The 26,177-nt window shown below is 44.9% G+C and overlaps 1 protein-coding gene across 2 annotated transcripts in view; it reads left to right on the top strand.

Moving 5' to 3' along the window:
• Window positions 1-443: 443 nt before the first annotated feature.
• Window positions 444-26,177, top strand: part of SLC4A11 (solute carrier family 4 member 11) — a 69,708-nt gene continuing 43,974 nt past the window's right edge. The window contains exons 1-5 of one of the 2 annotated variants that reach the window (XM_071447278.1): window positions 444-732; window positions 9,569-9,615; window positions 15,151-15,382; window positions 16,040-16,102; window positions 16,646-16,727. In XM_071447278.1, coding sequence (XP_071303379.1) covers window positions 459-732; window positions 9,569-9,615; window positions 15,151-15,382; window positions 16,040-16,102; window positions 16,646-16,727 — 698 coding nt within the window. In that variant the 5' untranslated portion in view covers window positions 444-458. The remainder of the gene's footprint in view (window positions 733-9,568; window positions 9,616-15,150; window positions 15,383-16,039; window positions 16,103-16,645; window positions 16,728-26,177) is intronic. The other variant, XM_071447279.1, reaches the window with a different exon arrangement.

Raw genomic sequence — 26,177 nt, forward strand, 5'->3', positions numbered from 1 at the left:
TCTGGTGTAATTAAGAAACTTGTCTCGCATTCTCAGTGCTGCCACCCCCAGTGACCTGCTCCTCTGCCCTCCTCTGCCCCGTGGGGAACTCTGGGTCTCTCTGTCCATATCAGGTATCACCTTGGAAACTTCTTGTATTTATTTTTTTTTAATTTTTCCACCTCTAGTTTCAAATCGCCGCATCACAAAGCAGTGGCGCGGCCTTGGCTCGGTTGAGGTGTTTGGTTCGGGGTGGGCTGGGGCACAACTCTTACTTTTGGTGGCGTTTTTATGCAGCATTTTCATCCTGTGGTGGCTTTTACCTGAAGGGGAGCAAGGTGTTGTGGCTGAGCCTTGCTGCCCACACCGTTGACATGGGGAAAAAGCCGCTGAGGCGACCCCAGAACATGCTGGGCGCCATTCCTTGAACGCCGCGGGCCTCGCAGGGCCTCAGAGCGGCGCCTCACAAGGCCCCGGCGATGGCCGAGACCTCCTCAGCCCTGGACTCGGACTCGGATACCACAGACACCTCCTCCCTGCCAACAACAACAACCACAACAACAGGCCCTGAGAGCCTGCCCTCTTATGGCACCCCCATCTCGTTGTCAGGGTACCTCAAGTGCGACACGGACGATGCGAAGGAGGAGGCGGCGAGCGAGGAGCTCTTCGACGGCGTCAACTCCACCATCGTGTCCGCGGACAGCATCCGCTTCTTCGTCAACGTCAACCTCGAGGGCGCTCCCAGCGCCACCGGTGAGTGGCCCCAAAGAAGCAGGGGTGGCAAAGGGGGGTTGGTCCTGCTGGTGGGATTTCACGGGATCACAGCGGGTTGGGTTGGAAGGGATCTTAAATGTGATTTCTTTAAGGGTAGGGAGAACTTCTGCTAGGCCAGGTTGCTCCAGGCCCTGTCCAACCCATCCTTGAACCTTTGCTTCAGGCACAGTGATTTAATATCCTCAGTACTGATAAATGATGAGGGAGGAAAATAGCCAAGCCTTTCACCAAAAACTTCTGTCTGTTTCATTTCATGCACAATTTTTAACTTTTTTCTTTTGCACAAAATCCCGTTGGCTTAATTTCCCATAAAATCCAGTGCTGATGCTTAGTTAATCTTTTGAAAAGTAAAGCTGGAAGAGGAAGAGAATACAGATTTAAACTGAGATCCCACATAGTGCCAAGCCAGGTCTGAGAAACAGAGGTTTAAGGAGAAGACAGAAATCAAGTCAAATACAGCTAAAGAGGTTTTTTTTTGTGGCTGGTAGCTGTGACAATCTTTCTTAGCTGTAGTGACCATTTTATTTTGCTAGAAAATGCTTTCCATTTTAGTAAGATAAGTAGTTCTGAATTAGACAAAACTTAACCTTCTTTAGTCCCTGGAAGTGTTCAAGGCCAGGTTGGATGGGGCTTGGAGCAACCTGGTCTGGTGGAAGGTGTCGCTGCCCACAGATGGGGGGTGGAACTGGATTTATCTTTAAAGTCCTTTTACCTTTAAGGTCCTTTCCCACCCAGTTTGTGAAAGTTGGATTTTGTGGGATGTGCCTGGGAAAACACAGCTCTGGGACACAGAGCAGCCTAGATTTGTCCCAGCAGCTGGAGCCTGCCTATGTGGGCTGTTTTAGAGGTTAAATGCACAGGCTCTGGATTATTCTTGGTGTCACAGTGTCAGAGAGTCCTTTAAGTTTGTTAAAAGTTATTTTTACATGCAAATCCCAATTGATCTGCAGTGAGCAGTTACTGGGAATGGTGATGCACCCTAGGCACAGCCTGGATCCTTGTTTGACTATCTTGGAGTCTTGCTTTTTGACTCTGAGCAATGACTTGAACTTAGGAATAATATCCAGCAATTTCCAAGCCTGCAATTTCACAAATGCCATCTTAATTGAAAGATTTAAGGGAGCTGTGCTCTGCTATGACAGTCAGGACTCAGTGCCGTGGGGTGCATTGTTTGGGGATGAGGAATGCAAGTGCTGTGGATTCTTCTGCATCTGAAGAAGTTCACTTTCCTTGTGTGTCCTTCTGGGCTTTTTGTGTTTTCCCTTCCATTCAAAACAGGACAAAAAAGGCTTCCTTATTTCCCTGAAGCACTGCTGTTTGTGCTGGTGCTATTAGTTGTATCCTTTTTTTTTTTTTTCCAGCTGAGATGATCAGAATTTTTAAGGAAAAATGGATTTCTGGTGTGCTGGGGTCCTGTTTCAAATGGAAGGCTGGAGATTTTAAAAATGAGTTTCAGACAGAGCAAAAGCCCAAACTTTCAATGAGGGCATATGTGAAAAAAGAGATATTTTTTTTTTCCTTATTACAACATCAAAGTGATCCAGGTAGCCAAAATCCAACTTTTTCACTGTTATGCAAAGCATTCATCAGAGTCCAGGAGTAGGAGTCATCTGGGCTATCAGTTCCTTTACAGAGATGGTATTACTGGAGTTTCTTCCAGGCTGGATTTTATACACATCAAATCAGTCTGTGGCTGCCCAGGGCACAGCTGATCCTCCTGGAGGGGTGGCTGAGATGAACCCCTTAAAATCCTCCAAGAAAAATACCCTGAACTTCTGAAAAAAATACCCAATTCCCAAACTGAGGTTTAATTATGCCAGAGCCAAGGTGTGTCTGGGAGGGAATTGTTCCCTGCACAGAAATTCCTTTCTGTCACTGCCACTCTTTGGAAGCTTTAGGAGGTTTGTTTTTATACTCAGGTTTTGATTTCCTAGAGCAAAGCTGGAGCTGAACCTTTACATGGTTTGTCCAAGCTGGAAAGGAGGGGGAAATAAAAGTAGGATTTCTCCAGGCAATGCCAGAGGCCCCAAACACCTCATTTCCTACCCCTGGGGAGCTGGTGCACCAGAATCCTACAAAATCCTCTGTTGCTCTGTAAACACAGAGGAAAACCAGCATGGAAATGGAATCTTTGCATCCTCATCTAATTTTCCTGTGTTCTCCAAGCTGGGTGAAATGCTTGAGTCAAAATGTGCTCTCTTGGCTGAATGTGGTGCCCAAACTCTCTCCTGCTGGAGAACTTTTTTAGGTTAGCTGCTGTGAGGTTGCTGCCCACCTTAATAAAGGGCTAAAAGATCCAAAATTCCCATTTAGGGAGGGGATGAGTTGGAAGCCTGGGATGCAGGTGCTGGCAGGCAGTGAAGGTGGAATTACAGATGCAGTGACAGCTCTGCCTCATCCTGTTGAGCTGTTCCTCTCTGTGTGATGTGTGTGCAGCTCTCCATGAGCATAATTGGATGCTCTCCACTGCAATTCTGTTTTTAAAAGATCACTGTGTGGGATTAAGCTTTGAGCCAACAAAACACAGCACGACCAATAAAACTCCAACAAATGACCACTGACATAAAATACTGGGCTTTGTGCACAGGTGTGTGTAAAACAGGATGGCTTGAAGAAATCTGGGGTTCAAGGTATAGTCTGTCTTATTTTTAATTAATACTGGCTGCCTTTTTGCAGGGAGTACTGAGCCCAAAGCAGTGCAGATGCCTGAGCACTAAAATGCTGCTCAGTGGTGACATTTGGGTCATTTCTCCTGGGTGTTTTAGTGCTTCCTTGTGTAAACTGATGGAAGGTTTTGCTAATTCTCTTCTGCTTTTCATCCTTCTAACTTGGATTTTGGTGGTAACATTTGTTTTCAGCAAATGTTCATAGCTCTAACAGGAAGGTGGGTGTTTATCTGAAGCTGGAGGCTTTTGGACCTGGGATCTGTATTTTTGGGGGAATATCAGGGTGGTTTTTAGGCTGAGGCTTTTTCTGAAGTCACAATAAACGTTTGCAAGTAAAATCACAGAATTGTTTGGGTGGGAAGTGACCTTTAAAGGTCATCTAGTCCAACCCCCCTGCAGTAAGCAGGAATGTTTTCCACTACACCAGTTTGCTCCAAGCCCCATCCAACCTGGCCTTGAACACTTCCAGGGATCCACAGCTTCTCTGGGCAACTGGGCCTCACCACCCTCATTGTAAAGTAATTTCTTTTTCAAGTCTATAATCTAAATGCTCTCTCTATCAGTGGGAAACCATTTCCCCGTTGTCCTGGCACTCCAGGCTTTTGTCCAGGAAAGCTTTATCTGCAGCACACCTGGAATTAAATCCCTGCAAATAAATGCAGCAGTTTGGTTTAGCTGGGCCTTAAGTTTATTGGACAGGTCATGCAAGTGAGTCTTGGGAATATGTGGGGGCACATCCTTGCCATCAGTCACGGTGTTCTTATCTCCTTGGCAGCTCCCTTAAATCAGCCAGGCTTATATTTTCATCATTTGAATCTTGGGTTTTTCTTTCAGTTTCAGGTTTTAAAACAATCATTTGGACCTTGTTCTTGTACTTTGGGCTTTTAAAACAGTTCTTTGGATGTTGTTTTTGTAGTTTGAGGCTCTGAAACAATTCAACCTCTCCTTACATTGCAGGAGTTTTTGCACAATATTTCCTTAAATTTAGGCACGGTTTCTCAAGGATTTGTGGAGCTGTAGCTGCTGAACTTTTCCCACTTGCAGCTGATGCTCAGACTGGAGATTTTAGAGCGTTTTGGGGAGAACAAGTCAAACTCCTACCAGCAGAGAGAAGCCAATTGGAAAGCAGGATGTGGCTCTGCCGGGGTGTGGGGGGGAAGCAGCGGAACACCAATTACGCTTCAGGAGAAATTAAAGGCCGTTCCACCCTGCTCAAACTGATCATTCCTAGATACAGAGAATCAACAGTTTCCTGTGCTCCAGAGGCGCACACGTGCACGCCCGCTGCCACAAAACACGGCATCCAAATCCTGGCCCAGCCCCTGCCCAAATGAGTTTTTTTTTTTCTTCAAGGGGACGAGGAGAAAAGCTGGATGCTGGCGCCAAGGATATTCCAGAGAGAGTAAGGTCCAGAGACAAGTGGTCTGGGCTTGAATGGGTATCACTCTGCACACAATAGTCACATTTCCTCACATTAATACCAAGGTCCTTTTTATGTCTCGAGGCACAATGCTGACCCACGCGTTCCATCTGATAACTCCTGTTTTAGCAGTTTGATGTCAGAGTGGGATGTTGGGCTCCTGAGGCTTCCTACCCTCTAATGGAAAGTGGATATAGCGATTGTGTGCCGGGGAGGGGATGGCCTCCCTCCGAATTTCCTGACCAGGGTGTTTTCAAAGAGCTGCTTAGGAAGCTGAGGGAGGTGTGGGGGGAGCACGGGTGCTTCTGCACGGAGGCAGCAGCCTCCCTTCTCTGTGCTTCACCTTGGTGCTTTGGAGCAGCTAAATCCCCCCTGTGGGATTTAAAGTGCATGGAAAAAAAAATGCACATTTTCCCCCTGCTCCAATAGAATCTGCCACAGGTGGGTTTCCCCGCTAAATATTCGGCTTTTATAGCACATGGGTGTGACAAGTGACACCTTGCCCCTAATCAGTCTTTGTGATGTCCCCTCTCTTTCCCAGTTCCCCACACAGGAGTGTGAGGGATGGTTCTTCCCCTGTTTTGCTGTTTTTGCTGCTCCAGAATCCTTTTTCCCACCTGCCTTTGACCTGGGGATCTGTGGGATGAACCCAGCAGAGTTCAGGCTCTTTTCCTCATCACCTGTTGTGGCAATGTGGGATAATGAAAGCACAGTTATTTATCTAACAATATTTGACCAAAATTATTCAAATCTGATGGTGATTAGTCCAGGCTCAGGACAGCAAAGCAAAGAATCCCTCTGAGATCCTGTTTGTGCAATCCTTCACTTTCTGTGGTGTGTTAAAAGGGTCACCACTGCTCCTGACAAACTCCTGTCACCCCATGTGGTGATGGGGTTTTATTTAAATATTTTTAAGGCAGATTTGAAAAGCAGAACAGTTTTTTTCTGCTCACGGTGTGGTTCGACAGAAGTGGCTGAGTCTTAGATTTTATCCCTGATAAAAAGCAAAGATAAAATAGATTTATTTTTTTTTAAAGTAAGAAGCCCTCAAAACCTTAAATGCTTCCACTCACACCAGGTCCTTGGTATTTTTCAGGGAAAAACATGGAAGTGCTAATACAGTATTCTGCTCTATTTTACTGTGCTTATATATATTTACTGTGAAGATGCACCAGGGAGTGTTTGTAGATCTAAAGAAATGTACACAGCCAAAAAGCTCTTTTTCTCTAATTTCCACTCCTTTTATTGCAAAATAAAATACCGTCTTAAGATGCTGCAGGCATCCAGTGGTGGCTTTGCTCCAAGGGCTTTTGGATCTTCTCAGGTGTTAAGGGCAGCACTGGGGACCTGGATGAGGAAAAGGATGGAAAGGGATCCTGGGTGAAAGGAGATCTCTTAAGACAAAAGGTGAAATACCTTAAACTTTGGTATTTGACTTTCAGGGGTTTGTTTTCAGGCTTGCATGGCAGATGTTGTTACCTAAGCAGGGGGTGGAAGGGAAGCAAGGAGGGGATTTTGTTTCTCTGGGTTGCTCTCAGGGATATTATCAGAGCAGCTGTGATGAAACCGAGCAAATAAACTTCCAAGCATTAAATCTCATTTGTGTTGAAGTTGGATGGGGCCTGTTTGGAGAATAAAAGGAGAGACAGAGTGTGCCACAAGGTCTGATGGTTACAATTCCTCAGAGTTGTCACAGCTGAGCTCCCTGGGAGTCGCTCGTGGGGTTCCCAGTAAGGCTCCGTGCCTGTGTGCACGCATCCAGAACCTCGGGATGCGCGTGGCGCCTTGATCTGCCTGCCAGGGGATGTCGGGGATGCGTTGCTGACTTTTTGGCTTTTCCCCTGGGCAGGACCTGGAGCAGAGCCCAACAGATAAGCTCAGCCACCCCTGGCAGCTCTCCCTCAGACACACAATAATGCCCCTTGCTCGCTCGCTTGCCTAAAATAGGCTTTTGCTGCCTGCTCTGTCCGGCAAGGAGGGCCACAAAAATAGACGTGAAAATTTCACGTGGTCTCAAACTCCTCGTAGAGCTTCATTGTGACATTCAGGTGTGAAGTCTCAAATTACTGAGATTTTCAAGTTACTGCTCCTGGCTGAGGAGATTGATGGGGAGTTTCTTGTAGGGTGAATCAAGGGTTTTCTGTATCCATGTCATTCCCATGTAGGGCTCCTTTGTGGAGGAGCAAGGGCCAACGGTGTTGATTCTTTTTACCCCCTCCTTGGCTGGAGGGAGGCGGGGATGGTGCTGTGGAGGAGGAGAAAATGAGTGGCAGACTGGTGGTGGTTGGACTTGAGCTTTGGATGTGTCATGGGCAACCTCCTGCAGGGTTTGATCCCACATTGCCCAGCAGGAAATAAATGGATATTTATTGTGAGCAAGGCAGAAGAGCACTTGAGAAGTCTCTGTGTACATTTCCCTCCCCTTTGTCGTGTTCCAGTGGATTTGCTGCTATCCCTGAGTGATTTGGTAGCACTCCAGTGAGCATTTAAGACACCAGCCCAGAACTGGGATGGACATACCCATCCATCTCCTTGCCTGGATGAAATCTGAGCTGTGTGTTGTTGGGATGAATGATGAATGAAGGTCTGGGCTTTCCAAAGTGTCACCTCTGTACCCAGAACAGCTTTTTTGAGAAGTTTGACAGATCCTGCTCCAACAGATGTAATGAGATGTTTTTGCTTAGGTTGATAAAGCAGCACTTGGTGCTCCTCCAGCTGGGTACGTGAGAGAGCTGTCAGCAAAGATTGATACACCTCAAAAATGATAAGAGGAACCAAGAGTTGCTGCCTGATAAAAGCACAAAAAGAATTTCTGTTCCATTTCCATGTATCCATGAGGACAGGCTGCAGCTCTCTCTTCAGCATGTGCCTGCTATTGTTCAGGATTGTGGGTATTTTTTGTCTCTCCAGAACTATTTCTTGCAAAAGCAGATAAACCAAAACATGTTTTCTCCTCAATGAATATTTATGGACTTCCAAATCTCCCTGCATACTTCTGCATGTGTAATTAGGCTGGAAGTTGGGTAAGTGAGCATTGGAGAACTACAGATGTGAGAGCCTGGGGAAAATGCTTGATGTTTCTGGTTTATTTGGGTGCTTGCTTTTTAATAATAAATTGCACTTTTTAGATGAAACAGCTTGTGTTTTCCAAAAGGCGCAGCAAAAGCAGGAATAATTGGGGCTGTTGCAGCAGCAGACTTGTCTGGTTAAGTGATGCTTTTAAACACATGTGCAGCATCCAAGTGAAATCTGGGAGAAGTTGGGTGATGTAACCAAAGCCTCTGAACCACCTCATTTTGTTTAGGGGGAGATGAAGTCAATCCCTTCCCTCTCTTCTGCAGCTCTGCTCCCACTTTGAGCTGGAGCCTTTGAACCCCATCGAGGGCAAAACTCAAATTTCTGTTTGATCAGCAATGATTCTGTTTAAATCAGCTTTCTGCATGCAAAAGATAATTGGTTTTTTTTGGAGTTCTGGAGTTTTAACGTGAGTTACACCCTCAGCTTATTTTTTGGAGAGTAGCAGGGCTTGGCTTGAAGGTGAGTGGCCAAGTCATGGGATTGCAGCAGCTCTTACAGGTTAGGATTTGGAAGCAGAGACCTGGAAAGGAAGCAAAACCCTCATCTGAATAACTGTAACTCCGTGTTACATCTCTGTAGTTTTCCACAGCTTGGCCTCTGGAAAAGTTTTGGTCTTCAGTGGGTTTTTCCATGCTGCTGCCACTGCGCTCGTTCAAATTAAAGCTGTTCATGTGCTTCATTTTGGTAGCAGCTCAGGCTTTTTGGGGGTTTTTTTAGAACTTAAGGAGAAGGATGCCAGGCTGGAAGTGTTCAAGGCCAGGTTGGATGGGGCTTGGAGCAGCCTGGTCAAGTGGAAGGTGACCTTGATGGTCTTTAAGATCCCTTCCAACCCAAATTCTGTGATTCTCTGCACAAAAAGTACCTATGGGACAAATAATGCCACAGAGAGGCTGCCTTGGCTGCAAGGAGTGGGCTTTTGGCAAAGACAGCTCGATTTTGTTTTGTTTTGTAGCTGATACCCAAAAAATTCTTGGTAGTTACTGTAAGAAAATGTTATTGTTGGCGCTTGGAAGTTTGAAGTGGGAATTTCCCGGGTTCCCCCATCCTGTGTATTCAATGACATTTACTAGTCCCTAAACAGCAGTTTTCTTTCCCAAGAGCTGTGTTGCTTTCTCCTCAGATTTATGGAGGCAGCGTGGTGAGTTGACAGGACATTAATGCGCTCATCTTGGAGTCACTGCCTGCAATCCCTTGGAAGTGCCTGGCTGTTATTGTTGACTCCTTAACGAGGACAAGGAGGGTTTCCAAACGAGGGTGACTCATGAAATCGTAGCCTCAATCTATCAAACAGCGATGCATTGGATTAAATGATTACTTCAAGGATTAGGAGTTAGATTTTTGGGGAGCTGGAGAGGGAGGGGAGAGAAGGGAAGAGTAAAAATACATCAGAGTTACAAAAACCAAGCCAAAAAAAACTGCAAGACACAATCCCCGAGTGATCAGATAATGCCAATCCAAGCGTGCTTGGTTCACGCTTCCAAAATGGGAGATGTTGTAAAAACTGAATCTCTGCTTTTCTCTAGAGATCATCCCCTGCCAAGAGAGTGATGCTTCACCTCCTCCTGAGCCTCCTGCTCAGCTCCTGCTGCCTGTCAGGTACCTCTGATAGTAACACTCTTCTGATGTGGGTTTTTTTTTTCCTTCTTTCCAGCTGAAAGTGAAGGTGCTGGCTGCGTGTTACTGCACACATCAAGGAAGGTAAGTAGAGGTGCTGTGTGACCAGTTTGCTTTTTTCATCATCCAGAAGTACAGAAAAGGATCATGAAACACACTGAGGGGCTGCTTGTTGCTGGCCTAAGCAAAAGGCATTTAAATGCTTCTTCTCTTCAGTTCCTCTCCCTTTCTTTAAACCTAATAAGCCACGTGCTGCTCATTCTCAGAACAATTTCTCTGTAATTCTGATTGTTCCACTGCTTTTTGTCCCAGACAATTCCTTGACATGTTAATTCATCACTTTCTCTTCTGCAGCTGCCTCCACAGGGATCCAAGTGTGTCCTGGCTGCTGAGCTCCTCTGGAGCTGGAAACAGAGACACCCAGCAGACATGGCTGGGATTTGGTTCCCTCTTTATTCCAGCTATTCGGTCATCCTTCATGAGGTTCAGCAGGAGTGAGATCCCTGGAAACCAGCAGCCTAGGAGGAGGATTAGGAGCCCACACTTAGTTTACACTTGCTCCTGAGACTGTAACTCTCTAATGATAAGGTGAAAGTGCAAAAAAAAACTCAATAGGCTTTGTTATTCCAAACCTTCAGCTGTGGAAGGGCTCAGAAAGTACTCAGGGAGGAATTGGGTTGTTTTTTTAATAACTTCTCTGTGAGGGTGGGCAGGCCCTGGCACAGGGTGCCCAGAGAAGCTGTGGCTGCCCCTGGATCCCTGGAGGTGTCCAAGGCCAGGCTGGACAGGGCTTGGAGCCACCTGGGACAGTGAAGGTGTCCCTGCCATGGCAGGGGTGGCACTGGGTAATCTTAGAGGTCCCTTCCAACCCAACCCATTCTTTAATTCTCGGATTCTCTGGGAAGTTTCACCTTTAGGGTTGTGAGGCTGGTGCTGCATTAAGTTGTCCTGAATTCTTGCCTGAAGGAGTGGCTGTTGTCATGGGAACTTGTAGCATCACTGATCCTGGTAAATCACAGAATCATTTAGGTTGGGTAAACCCTCTAAGGTCACAAATCCAACCATTCCCCCAGCACTGCCAAGGCCACCACTGACATGTCCCCAAGTGCCACTTCCACACAGCTTTTAAATCCCTCCTGGGATGGGGACTCCACTCCACCACAGCCCTGGGCAGCTGTGCCAGTGCCTGAGGTCTTGGATTTCAGGCTTTGTTGCAGGTTGTGACTTGAGGTTTTAGTTTGTGGAGCCTTATAAGCTTTGGGGGCTTTTTAGGGAATCCCAGAGAGCTCTTTAATTCTGCTTTGCTTTAGGACTCTAAGACAGCTCAAATCCTGAAAAGATATTTCAGAAGTGTGAATTAGTAGTGGGAGGAAATGTGTGATAGCTTTAGAAACCTTTTCCCCAAGTTAAAAAAAAACCCCAAAGCAAATTGATACCCAAGAAAACACCACCCAAAACAAAGCCACCACCAAAAAAAAATTAAAATTAAACATTGTTTGGTATAGAATCATGGAAAGTTAAAATAGGCAATTCTATGCTCAGGAATGAAAATGTCTTTATCCCTAATTTGTCTTGTCTAGTCCCAGTGCCAAGGTTCTCAGTCATACACACTTGACTGAAAGTAACCTGAGAACTTAATCACTTAAAAGTGCAAATTCTAAGCCCAAATGCAGGATCTGCCTCTGATAAGGAATAGTTGGAAACTGCTAACTCACAAGTGTCTCTTCTACTTTGTTTTTCCTTTTCAGAGCTGTAGGATTCTTGCTGTTTCTGGCCTGTAGTTCATACTTGAGCATTTTAGTGTGCTGTGCAGCCATAAATACCAGAGAGCTTTAGCAGGGCTTGAGAAAAAGACACTTTTGCCAGTTTTTCCCTCCAGGGAGGATGAGTGGAAATTTTGTGCTTCAAATGCAAAGGAAATTGAGACCTGACTCATGGAGGAGATGGCTCCAAGTGTCTGGGAAGGGGGAATCACCAGCAGAGAAGTGAGAAGCTTTGTCTGGAGAGGTTTCCCTGTAGGTTGTCCCTGTCTCTGGTGGAAGCCTGTGGTTCTGGGAGGGCAGTTCGTGTCTCAGGCAATTTGCTATATAGCAGGGCAGGAATAAAGGTTCTTCACACAGATTGAGCTATTTAATCACCATCACAGAGTGGTTCTGAGGGAATTGGCCCAAAGAACCGTGGCAGCAGCCCAGGCAGAGCTCTGCTCAGCAGAATGGGATTTTTTGGACACCACAGAAAATCTGCTGGGGGCTCTAAGTGAAGGTGTCTCCCTCCTGAGCAGCCAGCCAGGAGAGAGCTTGCAATTTGTGCCTTGTTGATAAGTTAGAATGTGTGATTTTGGACTGTCTGAAGTCAGGGGAGGGTGTTTCAGTGTTTTGCCCCTTTTTTGGCACAACAGCCTCTGTTCCTGTCACGGTGCAAGGTGGAGCTTTGCAATCAAGGATGCCCAGAGCTGTTCAAATGGCTCTTGGGTAGCTGACTTGGGTTTCTTCCTAAGCAGTTTCCAGCATCGAATTTCCAGCATCAAGTTTCCTGGTGTGACTTGACTATCCAGCTAAAAATATTAGTGAGGAAGCATTCATTAATCTCCCCTGAACCCAGTGGGGGTCCTGGCTGGAACAGTTGTGCCTGAGCTGTCTCTGAGGCTTTGCTGTGCCAGTGCTTCCAGTAATTTGATTTTGGTGTGTCTCAGGGAGTGATGGATTTCTCTCCTTTCATGGTGGCTGCTTGCCTTGTGAAGTTTAATGTGCATAAAGCCTCTTTAAGCTCAGAGAGTAGATTTAGATTGGGTGTTAGGGATGCTCCCTTGTGAGGGTGGTGAGGCCCTGGCACAGGGTGCCCAGAGGAGCTGTGGCTGCCCTTGGATCCCTGGAAGTGCCCAAGGCCAGGCTGGACAGGACTTTGGAGCATCCTGGGCTAGTGGAAAATGTTCATGCCCATGGCAGGGGATGGAACTGGATGAGCTTTGAGTTCCCTTCCAGCCCAAACCATTCCATGACTCTACAATGCCTTCCCTAATCTTAGGAACTGATAATAATGATAAATGGATGATAAATATGAGTCTTCCCCCTATTTTCTATGAAGGACCAACAGCAGGGAAATGAAACAGCTGTGGGGCATGGAAAGTTGTTTTTCCAAGGCATTGCTTGAAGCCTGTGGCTCAGCTGGAGCTGAATCCTCCTGATTTGCAATGAGCTGCTGCTGCAGGATCGGGGTTGATTGAGATGAGCCGGGGCCTTCCAGTGCCTGAAGGGAGCTACAAGAAAGATAGGAAGAGATAACTGAAAATAGTCTGGAGTGACAGCACAAGGGGAAATGACTTCAGACTGAAAGAGAATAGGTTTAGACTGGATATTAGGAAAAAATTCTTTATCATGAAGATGGTGAGGCCCTGGCACAGCTTGCCCAGAGCAGCTGTGTCTGCCCCACCCTGGAAGTGTCCAAGGCCAGGCTGGATAGTGCTCTGAGCAACCTGGGATAGTGGAAGGTGTCCCTGCCCATGGCAGGGGTGGAACTGGATAATCTTTAAGGTCCCTTCAACCCAAACCATTCTGTGATTCTGTGATCTGGGCAGATAACCCACATGAATGCCTTGGATTAATTTTTTGCTGTCCCTCACCTTTCTCCTTCTGCTGTTCTGCTTCTGGTTGTTTCTCTCCAGAAGTTGGTGACACAAAGCCACCTTTGCTATTTTGAGAACTCTTATTACAGGTGTAGGTTAATGTGCTCTCACTTTTGAGACAGACTCACTCCTTGCACTTCTGAGGTGGAGTTGTAGCTGTGTCACCGTCTCCTCTCCTACGAGCAGATGGCTCCAAAGCCTTGGGGGTGGGAGCTGAAACGCTTCAGAGAATCCTCCCTCTCAAGGATGCTGTGGAAAGAGTGATTGATGCAAAGTAAAACAGTGCTAATTGCAATGGATGTGTACTGACAACTTGATAGTTGCTGTGATAATTACAGTAATTAGGGAGATGTTAGCATTTTTTTGCCTGTGTCTATAAATGGAAAAGGTAAGAGAGAGTGTGCATGGAAGGAGAGGACCCATGAGGGATGGCCCTGCACCCTGGGGGAAATGTGGCACGGTCCTGGCTGTGGAGGCACCTGGGGATCAGATTTGTAAAAGCAAATCAGGGCTTGATTCTTCCTGAGCCTGAGGGGAACTGAGGGTTTCAATGTCTCTTGACAATCTGGTTCTCAGCATCACAAATTGAGCTTGGCAGCTTTCCCATGGGAAGGAAGATCCATAGAACAGCTCAGTTCCCATTTCCTCACTCAGGCTGTTGAAGGAGAGGGCCAGGACTGCCAGCCCTCCTTGTCCAGTGCTTGTGTGTGGATTTCCAAGGACTCTGCAATGGGAATTTGTAGTTTGATAACTCAATTAATCACTTTCCCAGCTGACAGGTACAGAAAGGAGTTGAGGTTCTGGAACATATGTTGCAGACAGGTAGAAAAATTATAAAAGAAAAGCCTCATAAAATTAGGGCTGCTCTGCTAAATTAATAGCTGGCCTGTCACTTCTAAGTGCAGATAAGTACTTTGCAAGTTCTCATGCAAAAACATCTTGAAAATGAGAGTTTGTTAACACAACAGTCTATTTCTAGGGTAGAAGACAAGTACATCTATATAAACAATAAGCTCAGTCCCATAAGAAGATAGATAGATAGATAGATAAACAATAAGTTCAGTCCCATCAGTGAAGATAATATGTAAACAATTCAAGAAAAGAAATATTTAATAGACAAGTAAAATACCTTTTACTAACCAATAGAGTAATTAGCAAGAAAGCTATTAACCAGTTAAAGTTGCCCACGAGGGCTGTAAAAACTGCATTAAATGAGTTGTGTGAATAAAGAATTAACTTTTCCTGCATGAAGAAACTGAGTCCTGACACACTGGGGCTGTCTCTTCCATCTCAAGGCCAGTAAGTCTGGGACAGCAGAAGGAACCAGTAGAGAGCTGGGATAGTTTCAGCCTCTGCTGTCTTTTACTCACTATTGCTTTAAAGCTAAATCCACAAAGGAAGAAAACTTCCATGGAAGTGGAAAGAACAGAAATTTAGCAAATGTCAGCAAAGTTGATGGGCTGGATGAGATTTCCCACCTGCCACTTCAGGCTCCCTAACTGGGAGCACTGGGGACAGATGGTTCCCAGTTTGAAGACCACGGGGTTGACTTGGCACTGAGATTCATACTGGTGATTTTTCATGCTGCTGAGCTCAGTGTCCATTTCTCCCAAATAGCTTTCCCATGTTTTTTCAAACTTCCTGAATTATTTGAATCTAAAAAAGATTTTAAATGCTACCTTAAGTATTTTTGCTTTTAGACCAACTTATTCTAGGCTGTAAAAAAAAAAGCCATCCAACCACATAAAAACTCTTTTTTTAAAAATTCTGCTTTCTGTGTCAGGGTATAAATGGTACCTCTGGGCACACTGTTAGGATAAGCCTTGAAAATGCAAACCTTCAATACATTAATGCATAAAAAGCCTTTTCTCCTGTGATCTGAATGGCCAGTAGAATCTTTGGTTGGGTGCTAACCTCAACAAAACCGCTTGTGAAGGACCCAAATTCTACTTTGCTGCTTTTGTGTACAGCTGTCTCATGCTCTTTTCTCAACACAGTACCTGAAATTAAAGAATTTTGAGGAGGAGGTGAGAGCCCAGAGAGACCTGGATGGTTTCTTGGCCAGAGCCAGCATCATCCTGGATGAAACAGCCACGTCCTTGGACGATGTTCTCCGGGAGATGCTGAAACACTTCGCCGAGGATCCTGAGAACATGGAGCCCAGCTGCAACTTCGAAAAAATCATGAACACTTTATTCACAGATTCAGGGACCCCACGGGAAGGGAACGGTAATCAGCTCTTGCTTTGCTTTGGCTGCTGGGCTGCTCTTCATTTGCCATCCTTGCCATGGTGGGGTGTGCTGGACAATCACTGTGTGGTCCCCGGGCTTGCACGTTGCACGTGACTCCGTGGGTTGATTTTTTTTTTCCCATGTCATTCAGACTGAAGGGCCTCATTTCTCCAGGGTTTTTGTGTTTTGGTGGAGTCTTGCCCCTGTTTCATTAAGATCATCCATTGTGGTGCTCTCTGGGGTGTCTTGTCTGTGTGGACCCTTTTGGTTTGCTTGTCCTCGTCAGCAAAGGCTCCTTTGCCTTGTGATTCTCCACCTGAATTCACACAGGCTGAGGAATTTTGCCTGCTTTGGATGAGTAATTGAGGAGGGTTGATCCTTTTATGTCACTCCCAGCCCATTGGAGGAAATTGGAGACACTTGATTTTTTCCTCCAGAAGCTCAACTGGGGGCAGCCCTGGCCAAGGTTGTTGGCTTGGTATCACCTTAAGCTATCAACAACTGGTATCACCTTAACCTATCAACAAATAGTATCACCTTAAGCTATCAACAACTGGTATCACCTTAAGCTATCAAAAAATGTTGTAGTGTAGTCTAAAAAAACACTTTTAGCCCAAGATGTGAAGAAGCTTAACTGAGCATTGTTTCTCTGTAGGCACCCTTGATGGTTCAGAGTCACCAGGAATGAATGCACAATCATATCCAGCGCACCTCAAATGTAACTGTCACAGCCTGAGTGAATTTGTTTAACAGATATGTCAAGTCCTGAGCATGTAGTAAGCATGTTCATGCTTTGGTTACTTCTTGCTACCTGTCTTAGAGCTTCGCATTTGTAATCCCTTTAAATTTAGGCTTTCTGCCAATAAAGAACAAAAAGTAAGTAGTGCTGTAAAATAGTGTGAGAGCAGTAGCTGGGAAGAGGGGGAGAGAGGGCAGGGGATTGGGAAGGTGACATCCCTCCCAGTCCTGTCTGTGTGTGTGTGGTGGATAATGCTAATTTAATAACCAGTACTGCAGGAGGATGATGTTGGGAGGAGAAAGCAGCTGCCTTTCTAAGCTGTGAATAGTTTAAGGACACAGTTCAAAAGCAGCAGGGCAAATGTTTCCATCTCTCTCTGTCAGCCCCCACCCCTGCATTAGTCCACTGGGCAGATAGGAATGCTTGGGATTAGTAGTCAGCTTCCATTTAGACAGAAATGTTATTTACAGCTGCAGAATAAATAAGGACAGCCTGTGATGTTTCCCTCTCTTCTCTTCCCAGTTCACCTTTTATCAGACACAATTCAAGGGGTCACAGCCACAGTCACGGGGGTGCAGTATCAGCAGTCCTGGCTCTGTATCATGTAAGTACCTGGCTTAGATGAGCAAAATCACTGACATCCAAACCTTTTCCTGCTGCTGGGAGGAGCAGAGGTTCAGAATGTGCCCTTTTGGGTTAAGATGGTGGTGCTTGTTCCATCCACCCATTGGGATCTGTCTCTCTCTGGGCTGCTTCTCTTTGCAAACACATGCAGTAGGTGACCACAGCCCCTCCAGGGCATTCAGCTCTTGGATGTTATAGAAATCTGCTGTTAACAAGCTAAGAATGCTGAAAAAATGAGCCAGAAAATGCTAATTACTGAGAAATGCTAATAAAGGAACTTCTCAAAGGGACAAGCAAACTGGTTCATGGACTGCTTTGCCTGCCAAAGTCTGGGAGCCTGGACCAAAAGATTTCTTAGGTCCTTTGATGGAACCATCCAAACTTTGTAGCTGAAAATTGAAGTCAGACATTCCACACTATTTAGACACTGATTACTTTGTCTGACAATTAATTTGGACGCTGATTAATTGTCAACACTGTTAAACATTGGAGGAGCAGGCCCTTAAGAACTCTGTCACCTGGGATTTATGAGATGTGGTGGCTTCACCCCAGCTTGCACTTGACCAGAACTGGGGTTTGAAGTTATTGTCTCCAAGTCAGGCCTGTGGGGTGAGCCAGGCTGTCCCTTCACAGGGGACAGGCCAGAACCTGAGTCCCTGAGCCAGCCAAAGCTGTGCCTTTTTGACTCTTGCTTTATTCCTCTGCAGTCTTAAAGTCAGAGTTGTCAAGAAATATGTTAATTCCCAGGGAAATGGCTGGGATATGTGGGATAGGTGCCTAAAGGCATGCACATATTTTAGCCTTCACAGCCAGTTTGCTGGGACAACTGTCACAATACTTTTCCTTCTGCTTGCTCTTCTTCTCCTGCCCTCTGCTTATGGCTGGGGAAAAATGGAGAAAAATAGAGGATTAAAAAAAAAATAATCAAAAAGGAGACAACACCATCAACAAACAAGGAAAAATCTCCCCCTTGTTTTGAATCTCTTATGAAAGAGAAGGATGTGATCTCCATGTGAAAAAGAAGTGATGGCATATCAGGGCTGTGTCCTGAGAGAGAGGAGAGCTGGATGATATTTTGTGCTTTTTGTGCTACTTTTTTACACCTGGCACTTACAGAGCAGGACCACAATGAACAAAACTAGTTTATAAAGTAAAATGGTGTCAACCAAGAGAACTTCTGGGCAGTTTTCTCCTCTTTGGATGCCATAGGAAGGGTAACAGCAGTAAGGATATGTAGGTGCTGCTGATGAGAGGATGGAAGTTGGTCCTGTGGGGTGAGGCAGCTCTGTGGAGGGTTTTGGGGAGTGTTGCCTTAACACCAAAGGATTTTAAAGGTCAGGATGCAAATGCTGTGATTACATACATGAGAGTGAAAAGGGTGGGTTCAGCCTCTTAGGAAAGTGAGCCAAAGCTTTAAATGCATCCATGTGAGTAATCCTGGCTTCCATGACAAGAGATGATTTAAAAAATAAGCTCACAGCCTGAAGGTGTCTTGTGCAAAACTTTCCTTGTTTCTTCCTTTTGTTGCTCTGAAGAGGGAGAAGAAAGTGGTGGGAAAGCAATGATGAGTTATTAACCATAATTATCTAATTATTGCACTGTATTTCTGCTGGAGTTATTGTGCAACAGATTGTGAACCATATTTTTAGATCTTACATTTTTCTTGAAGTCAGATTGCAAAACAGCTTCCAAACCTCTGAAGTAAAAGGAATTTGTTGATGAAAAAATTTTCCATATGAGTGGGAAGAACCTTTAAGATATCTGCTATTCTTTATCCTTGCATTTGGTCTATACCCTTTGCTAAATTTTAAATTAGCACTGCTGGATTGGTGCACCTTAACCAACTTTTAATTCCTGGTGGATGAGATAAAATTGATATAATAAGATTATATTAATGAGGAGGAACAGCTCAGAGATAAGGTTTTGGTGGTGTTGCTTCTGCATAGATGATGAGGGGAAATATTAACAGCTGAAATTAGGTTGGGGTGAGAAAGGAAGGAATTTTATAGGATATTCACTGAGTTGTGCAGAGCCTGGCTGCAGAAGAACATTCCTAATGAAGACAAAAATGTGTTTCCCTCTCCTTTGTGCTGGAAAGAAGGCTCTTATTTCTTATCTGATTTATCCGCTGTGAAAAGAGCAGTGAGGAAAACCTGGGGTTGAGATAATTGTTCTGCTTCTGCTGGATTTGGTGCTTTCCTGATGGTTTCAGGCCTAGGGAAGCTCCAGCAAGGTCAGACATTCCCTATGGATCTGGGCTTCAGGGCTGAACAAAGCCTTGAGGAATTGAAGATCTCAAGGTTTCAATGTTCCTGTGAAGTCCAGAAAAACAACTGAATTCTGATTCACTGCAGGTTTTAGGGGTGGTTTTGTCAGGAATGACCAAAACCTGATCTTTCTGAGGAGGCAAGAGGAGGAGGCTGAGCAGGCTACATCAACTTATGGAAAACTTGGGATTCTCCTGTTAAAATGAGAGCTGAGAGGATCAAAGCCTTTCATGCTCCAGGGTCTAGCTCTGGAAGAATGAAGGTTTCTATTTGTGTACATGGTCATTTCCTAACTAGAAAGCAAATCTTGAGAGTTACAGATGAGCTTCATCAGCCCAGGACAAGATCTCCTACCTTTGCAACCACAGACACAACTGTTTTCCTCCTATTCCAGCATTTGCCAGAACAGGAAGACACAAACTCAGATCTCCTCTGCTTCCCTGGGAAGCTGCTGCTGGTTGTTTCCTTGGAGAAGCTGGGATGAGGGATTTCTGTCCCAGAGTGAGGAGTGCTGGAGTGTTTTCCTCAGTTATTTAAGTGAGGGAGCTCAGCTGCTGACAGGACCTGCAGCATGGAATGACTGAAGCAGGCAGAGGTGCTGCCAGGAGGGTGCTTGGAGCTCCCCCTGAAGCCCCCAGACCTGCCATGATCCCAGCACAGAGGGGTAAACTGGATGTCTTCCATGGCATAAATGGGAAAGAAGCTCCAGTGGGAGCTGCTGGTTTTAGAGTTGCAGTTTTGTGCCTCAAAAAGGCCAAGAAACCCCTCCTTGTCCCATGAAGAGGTGACTCTATCACAAGCCAAATCCTATCACACCCCACTCCTTCTTTAACTGCCTGACAAATGAAGATGAAAATGCCTGATTATTAATTTTTTCCTCTTGGAGTGAAGGATATATGATTATAAAATGGCTTAACTGGGTGTTGGTGGATTTTTCTCCCTCATGTCCTGCTTGGAAAAACATCATCTCAGTGGGTTATGGAATAAATGTCCCTGAGCTGATGGAACTCCCCAGGCATCCCAGCATCCAGGCTGGATTCTCCCTGCCAGCAGATTGATATAACTGCTGATTTCCAGAGCTGAATCCTTAGAAAAATGTGAAATCAAGCTGCTCCATAGTCTGGATGGAGTAGTTGTAGAGCCATTTCTGGCTGGATTGCTAAAGCACATGGGCTGGGCATTAAAGTGATTTCCTAAAGCTCTTTTAACAGGCAGAGCAGAGGGGGGAAAAGCCTCTCTGCAAGCAAGGAGTGGTTCAGTGGTTTGTGTGCTCTGTGTTGCTATAGAATTTCTGCCTTTGATGTAGCCTGTCATGGCAGTGACTCCTGTGGAGGAGTTTAACACAGGAAAACCCAGGTAGCCTCTCAAAAATAGGTATTGTGAGATGATATTGGATAACCAGCAAGGCTGCTGTTGAGATAATCAAAATTTGAGGAGTTAGATCCCAAATTTAATGTGTTACTGTGAAAGATGTGAGTCTCAACAGAACTAATGCCAGTCCATTTTTTGTGTTTAAGGATTTTTCTAGACCCAGAGGTCTGTGGGTTTCTAGAAGAGTCACATTGTCTCTGATTTAGATGTTGAATAGATTTCAAATGGAGATGCTTCACTTGCTGCCTCTTCCTCAGATTATTCTTTTAAAGGGCAAAATGGGAAATTAAAACAGTTGGACTGCTTAAAACAAATATTTTCATTTAGAGGGATGATTACAAGATTTGGAGCCTTGTAAGCAAGAGCCTCTTCTGCAGAATTTACAACTATCATCTCTCAAGTGTTCTTTGGGCTCAGAGAGCCATGTAATTTTTTAAGGGCCTCTCTACCCATTTTGAGTTTTCCCAGATTATGCTGGAGAGCCGAAGCTTTTGCAGGTGCTGTTTTAAGAAAAGAAAAGCTCAAATTCAACCTCTGCATTAGGGATTTGGGTCCTGAAGAAGAAAGATGGCTTGTTTTGATCCCTGCAGGGTCTGAACAGGGATGAGAAGTCTCCTTATAGAATCAGGAAGGTTGGAAAAGTCCAACCCTTAACACAGCACCACTGTGTTCACCTCCAAACCATGGCCCCAGTGTTGAGTTTGTGAGGTCCCCAGGATGAAGGAGGAATTGAGAATCTGACTCCATGTTCTTAGAAGGCTACCTAATTATTATATTATATTATATTATATTATATTATATTATATTATATTATATTATATTATATTATATTATATTATATTATATTATATATTAATATTACTATATAATATTACTATATTATAGTAATATAATATTATATTATATTATATTACTATACTAAAGAAAGAGAAAGGATACAGACAGAAGGCTTTACAAGATACTAATTAAAAACTCATGACTGACTCCACTGAGTCTGATGGTGGTTGGTCATTAATTAAAACCAAATCACATGAAACCAATCAAACATGCACCTGTTGGTAAACAATCTCCAGCCACATTCCAAAGCAGCAAAACAGGGAGAAGCAAATGAGATAATATTGGTTTTTTTCTCTGAGGCTTCTCATCTTCCCAGGAGAAGAAATGCAGGGAAAGGGATTTTTCAGACAATATCACAGTGACAGCCCCAGTGCCACAGCCACCATCTGGCAAGGGTTCTTTGAATGCAGAGAACCAATTAATTTTCTTTTAAAGGCCTCTCTGCCCATGCTGGGCCATCCCAGGTGGTGCTGGAGAGCTCCTACAGGTGCTGTGTGATGGAATAGAATTCTCAATACTCACTGACCTGGAGGAAATCCTTCCCCCTGGAGAGGATGAGTCTTCCTGGAGCCCAGCAAGGTGCATTTCCCAGGCCAGAAGGGCTTCCAGCCTGGAGTTGGGGGTGTTGTGGCTGAGACCAGCCTGTGCCAGGCTGTGGGTGAGCTGCCTGGCCTGGCCACAGCTTCATCCCTCACTTGCAGATCCTGGTTTCTCCAAGCTGGTGCCTGGAGCTGCTCAGCAAAGGAAGATTTATTGGCAGTGGTTGAGAACAAGAAGTGTCATTGTTCTGTGTGGGGACAGGAAAAGGCTGGCTGGCTGATTACCTCTGCTGGGCACTTTTTCATACTGCAAGGGATAATTTGTTTCTGAATTAACTTCCTTTCTTGCCCTTTTAAAAGAGGGTTTCTGTTTCTCTTAGGTCTCCATAATTTGACCCTTTTTATGATTTGCTTGAGCAATGTGTTATTACTCTGATAACATCTTGGGTGTGGGGCAGACCTGGGGCACGTGGGACTCGGTGGATCTGGGATTTTGGTGGAGCACTGCCAGTTCTCACCATCCCAGTGCCACCCTCAGCACCACCAGAGGCAGAGAGGAGCACAGGGAAGCAGAATTTGTGCTGTCATTTAAATGCCCTTTTTACAAGCTCAATTATTGGGGCATCAAGATAAAACTGCTGAGAACACAACCTGGCATCTCATTAAATCATAGTCCAGCATTTCCTGGGCTGACTAATACTGAGTGAAAATAGATTTTTCAGCTTTCTGGCCAAACCAAGGGAGAATCAAATGTAGCTCAAGTCAAACCAAAAAGGAACTTGGAGGCTTTGACCAAACCAGACTTGATTTAGAGTCAGCTGAAAATGTCTTGCTAGTTCTCAGTTTTTTGGGGCAACTTACACTCCAGCTTTTTTTTTTTTTTTTCTTAGTGGGAATTTGTTTAAATGCTACTTTAAAAAGAAAAAAAGTTGTTTCATTTTGAAAGTGACTTTTTTCTTGGCCTGAGCTGTGCTGACTTTCACCTGCAGTCTTGCTTGGCTTGGGATTTCTCCATGTAAACCAGAGAACTTTATTTTTTTTTTTTGTGTCTTTTACAAATATTTGCACAATTCTAGTTGGGACTGCAGTTTTGGTTTGTATTGTATTCGTATCTGGATTCTGGAATTAAAACAAAAGTGGGAGCTGTAAGTGCTACACCAGGGAATAGGATTTGAGTCAGCTAAATAATGGCTTAAATTTGAGGAAAAGCTTGAGCTGCTGAATGATGCATGGGCAGAAGTGACTTGGCCTTGCACTGAAAGTATTGAAACATCATTTTTTCCCCAAATAAATGGATGTAACAGAGGGAGAGCAGACTGAGATGAGGCTGCATTCTGCACTGTTCCTCCCCTCCGTGCAGCCAGGCTCAGGTACATCCCATCTTCTCTGTGGCACCTGTTTAAATCTGGTTTTAATCAGGTTTGTCCTCACTAAATCAACTCCAGCCTGATTTGTAAAGGTGTTACTGATCTAAATTATTTGTACATTGACCTAAGTGTTGGAAATTCTCAATTTTACTGGTGTGATATTGGGATTTAGATCCCTGTGTCAGTGTCCATAGAATTCTTTACAGAGAAGCTGGAGGAGACTCTCAGAAGTTTGAGAAACCTCAAACTCCAGCACTCTGGATAAAACCATTTGAGATGAAAAGGGTTGATAATGACAGTGAATTTCTTGGTGTCTTGTCAATGTCAATTCCACTGTGTGAAATCTTTCAGTGCTGTGGGATCCTCTTCTTGCCCAGTCCCTCAGCTTAAGGAAACAGTGAACTCCTGACCAAGAGAAACACAGTTTTTTAGTGGCTGCCATGCAAATGATCTTGGATGTGAGAGAGACCCAATAGCAAAGCTCAGTGTTTCACAGTCCAGTTTTCCCTCTGTACCCAAGAAGCTCTTGAGCTGAAGTGGGATCGTGGCACTGCTGGCAGGACACTTTCCTGTCTCTGGAAAACACAGCTCTGGAGACAATTCATGGAGCTGAAACATAACCCTCTCACTCCAGGGAGAAAGAAAACTCCAGAACATGTGGCTTGCTTTGTTATTGCACTTTATTATAGGTTTTTCCAGATTGCTTTGTACTTGAGTGGTTTCTTGCTTGGTCAGGCCCTGCCTGGTGCACATGGCAGGGAGGGAAAGGTGTCTGGGAAGTGTTGGTACAACTCTGTGAGCCACAGGTGCTGATCCCTGCTGCTGCTGGCCATGGCTGGGGTGGAAATGATGTCCAAAATGCCCAGCAAACCTTCCTTTTCAAAACAGGTTATTTGATGAGCTTGATGCCTCAGGTTTTAACTTCTGTATTTTTCAGATTCTGTGCTGCTTTAGTGTGTGGGTCTGGGCTTCATATCAGGGGATGGTGAGCTCTGTGCACAGAGCAGGGAGACAAAACAATTCCTGCTCCAGCTGGGGACCAAGGACAAATGATCCAAATCTCAGCCCAAGAGCACAAACACCGTGGGCTGGAGAGAGAAAAACAAGCAGGGTGGGACTGCAGGGGCTAAAGCTGGAATTGGACAATGAACTGCAATATGCAAATGGAGCAGAACTGATCCAAGGGAGAGGCCCCGTGACCAGCTGTGCATTTTTGTGACCATTTTGGTTCATCTTGAGTGCAGCCCTGGCTGGGCTGCCCAAGCTGCATCCATTGAGGCCTTCTAATAAATCCCTACTTTATTCTGCAGCTCTGTCTAACCTCTGTTCCAGGTCAGCCTTCACAAGGCATCAAGCTCAGCAGCTGAGGTGTGCAAATGCTGAGAACTGAGCTCAGAATAATGTTAATGCTTTCAGTAATCATTCACTGATGGTGACCAGGTGGGTGAAGGTGACAGAACTGAAGGTGCTGGCCCACTTGAAGGTTCTCCAGTTGGTCCAGAGCCCAGAGTTCATGTCCCCTCTGGCTTGTTGAGCTGTAACACAAGGAGACTTGTCTGCTGTCCAGCCACAGCTGGATTGCAAGCAGGGGCTTGGCTTTGGTTGTGAAAACAAGTGTAGCTTGCACTCTATTTTCAATTACTTCAAAAGATATTTATTCCTCACCTTAGGACCTGCCTTGATCTTTTTCTCTTTCAAAGCTGATTGAAGTACAAAAAGAACAAGAGGCTGTGGTGAAGGGAAGTTAGGAAATAAATGAACCAGTGTCATCTTTCTCAAGCCCTGTATTGTTCTAATTAAGCTGTTTGGTTGCTCTCAGACAAGTGTCTGTATGAGACTAATTTATAGAAGCAGTCTGCTTCCAGTCTGAGATCAGGAAATCAAACTCAGTAAGAAAATACTTGATGGTGTGATTTTTATTTTTTTTTAATGCAAATATTGAAGAACTTGATAGAAAAGAAAACGTGGTCCAGATTAGGACATCTTCAGCCAAAGACCTTGTTAATGGAACAGCCCTTAGGGTGCATGGGGGTGAGAATACATCTTAAAAGGAAAGAAATAGATGGATTATGGAAGAAAAATTGGAGAAATAAATCCTCTTGTTGGAGGACTATGATAGGTGCTTGTTAGATGAACAAAAGACAGGAGGCAGCTGAAATAACTTTGAACCAGGTAAAAGGAGGGGAATATATAATAATAACTCTGAGGCAGGAAAACACTTCCATACCTCTTCCAGGTGTCTGTAGGCAAACCCTGTGTGCATTTTTCACCAGTGGTTTACAGAAGGGTTGGGAAGTGGTTGGTGGCTTTAAAGGGAACAGGAGAGCTGCATGCCAGGGTGGCATTACCCACTTGCTGCCCCTGCAGCAAGCCCCAAAATTTCCCAACAGGAAAAGTGGCAGCTGAACAGGTCCCAGCTCTGTTTAAATAGCCTGGGGTGGAGACAGACCTGATCTTTCACAGCCTCTGGAGATGATCCCTATGTTTATTCCACACAACTTTCTTTGCTAGTCTTGGTTCTGGGAGTCTAATCCCAGCCCCTGGATCACAGCCAAGGATTTCCCTCCAAGCACTAATCCCATCTCTGTGGTTCTTGAGCAGGGAGGTCAGCCTGGTTTCTTTAACACTTGGGAGCCAGAAAGGGGAAAACAACAGCTGGGAGCAAATGGGGGAAGCCATTACAACAGAGAGGTCTGCCTGAGGCAGAAGTGGGAGTATATTGGCTTGGCATTTTGCCTCAGTGTTTCCAGAAGCACCTTGGGAGATCAGGTGAAATGAAATGTAATCTGCTCTCCAATAATGCAGGTGGTTTTTAATAAGAGGTTTTTTGGTTTTTTTTTGTGTGTGTGTGTGTAGAAGCTTCTGTAGCTCTGCAGGTACTCAGTGTGTTGTGCTCTCTGTCATTTGTTTTCTTGGCTGTTAAAAAGCACCTGGAGGAAAAGACAGAATGCACCTTGAAATCTTGAAAGGTATTTCCCATAAAAACATGGATGTCAAATTGTACAGAAGGGAGCAGAATTAGGCTGATAGTAACTAAAAGTTTAAGACT

Source organism: Agelaius tricolor, unplaced genomic scaffold (assembly GCF_023055355.1).
Source record: "Agelaius tricolor isolate 1412-34295 unplaced genomic scaffold, bAgeTri1.0.p SCAF_24, whole genome shotgun sequence".
Taxonomy (NCBI): Eukaryota; Metazoa; Chordata; class Aves; order Passeriformes; family Icteridae; genus Agelaius; species Agelaius tricolor.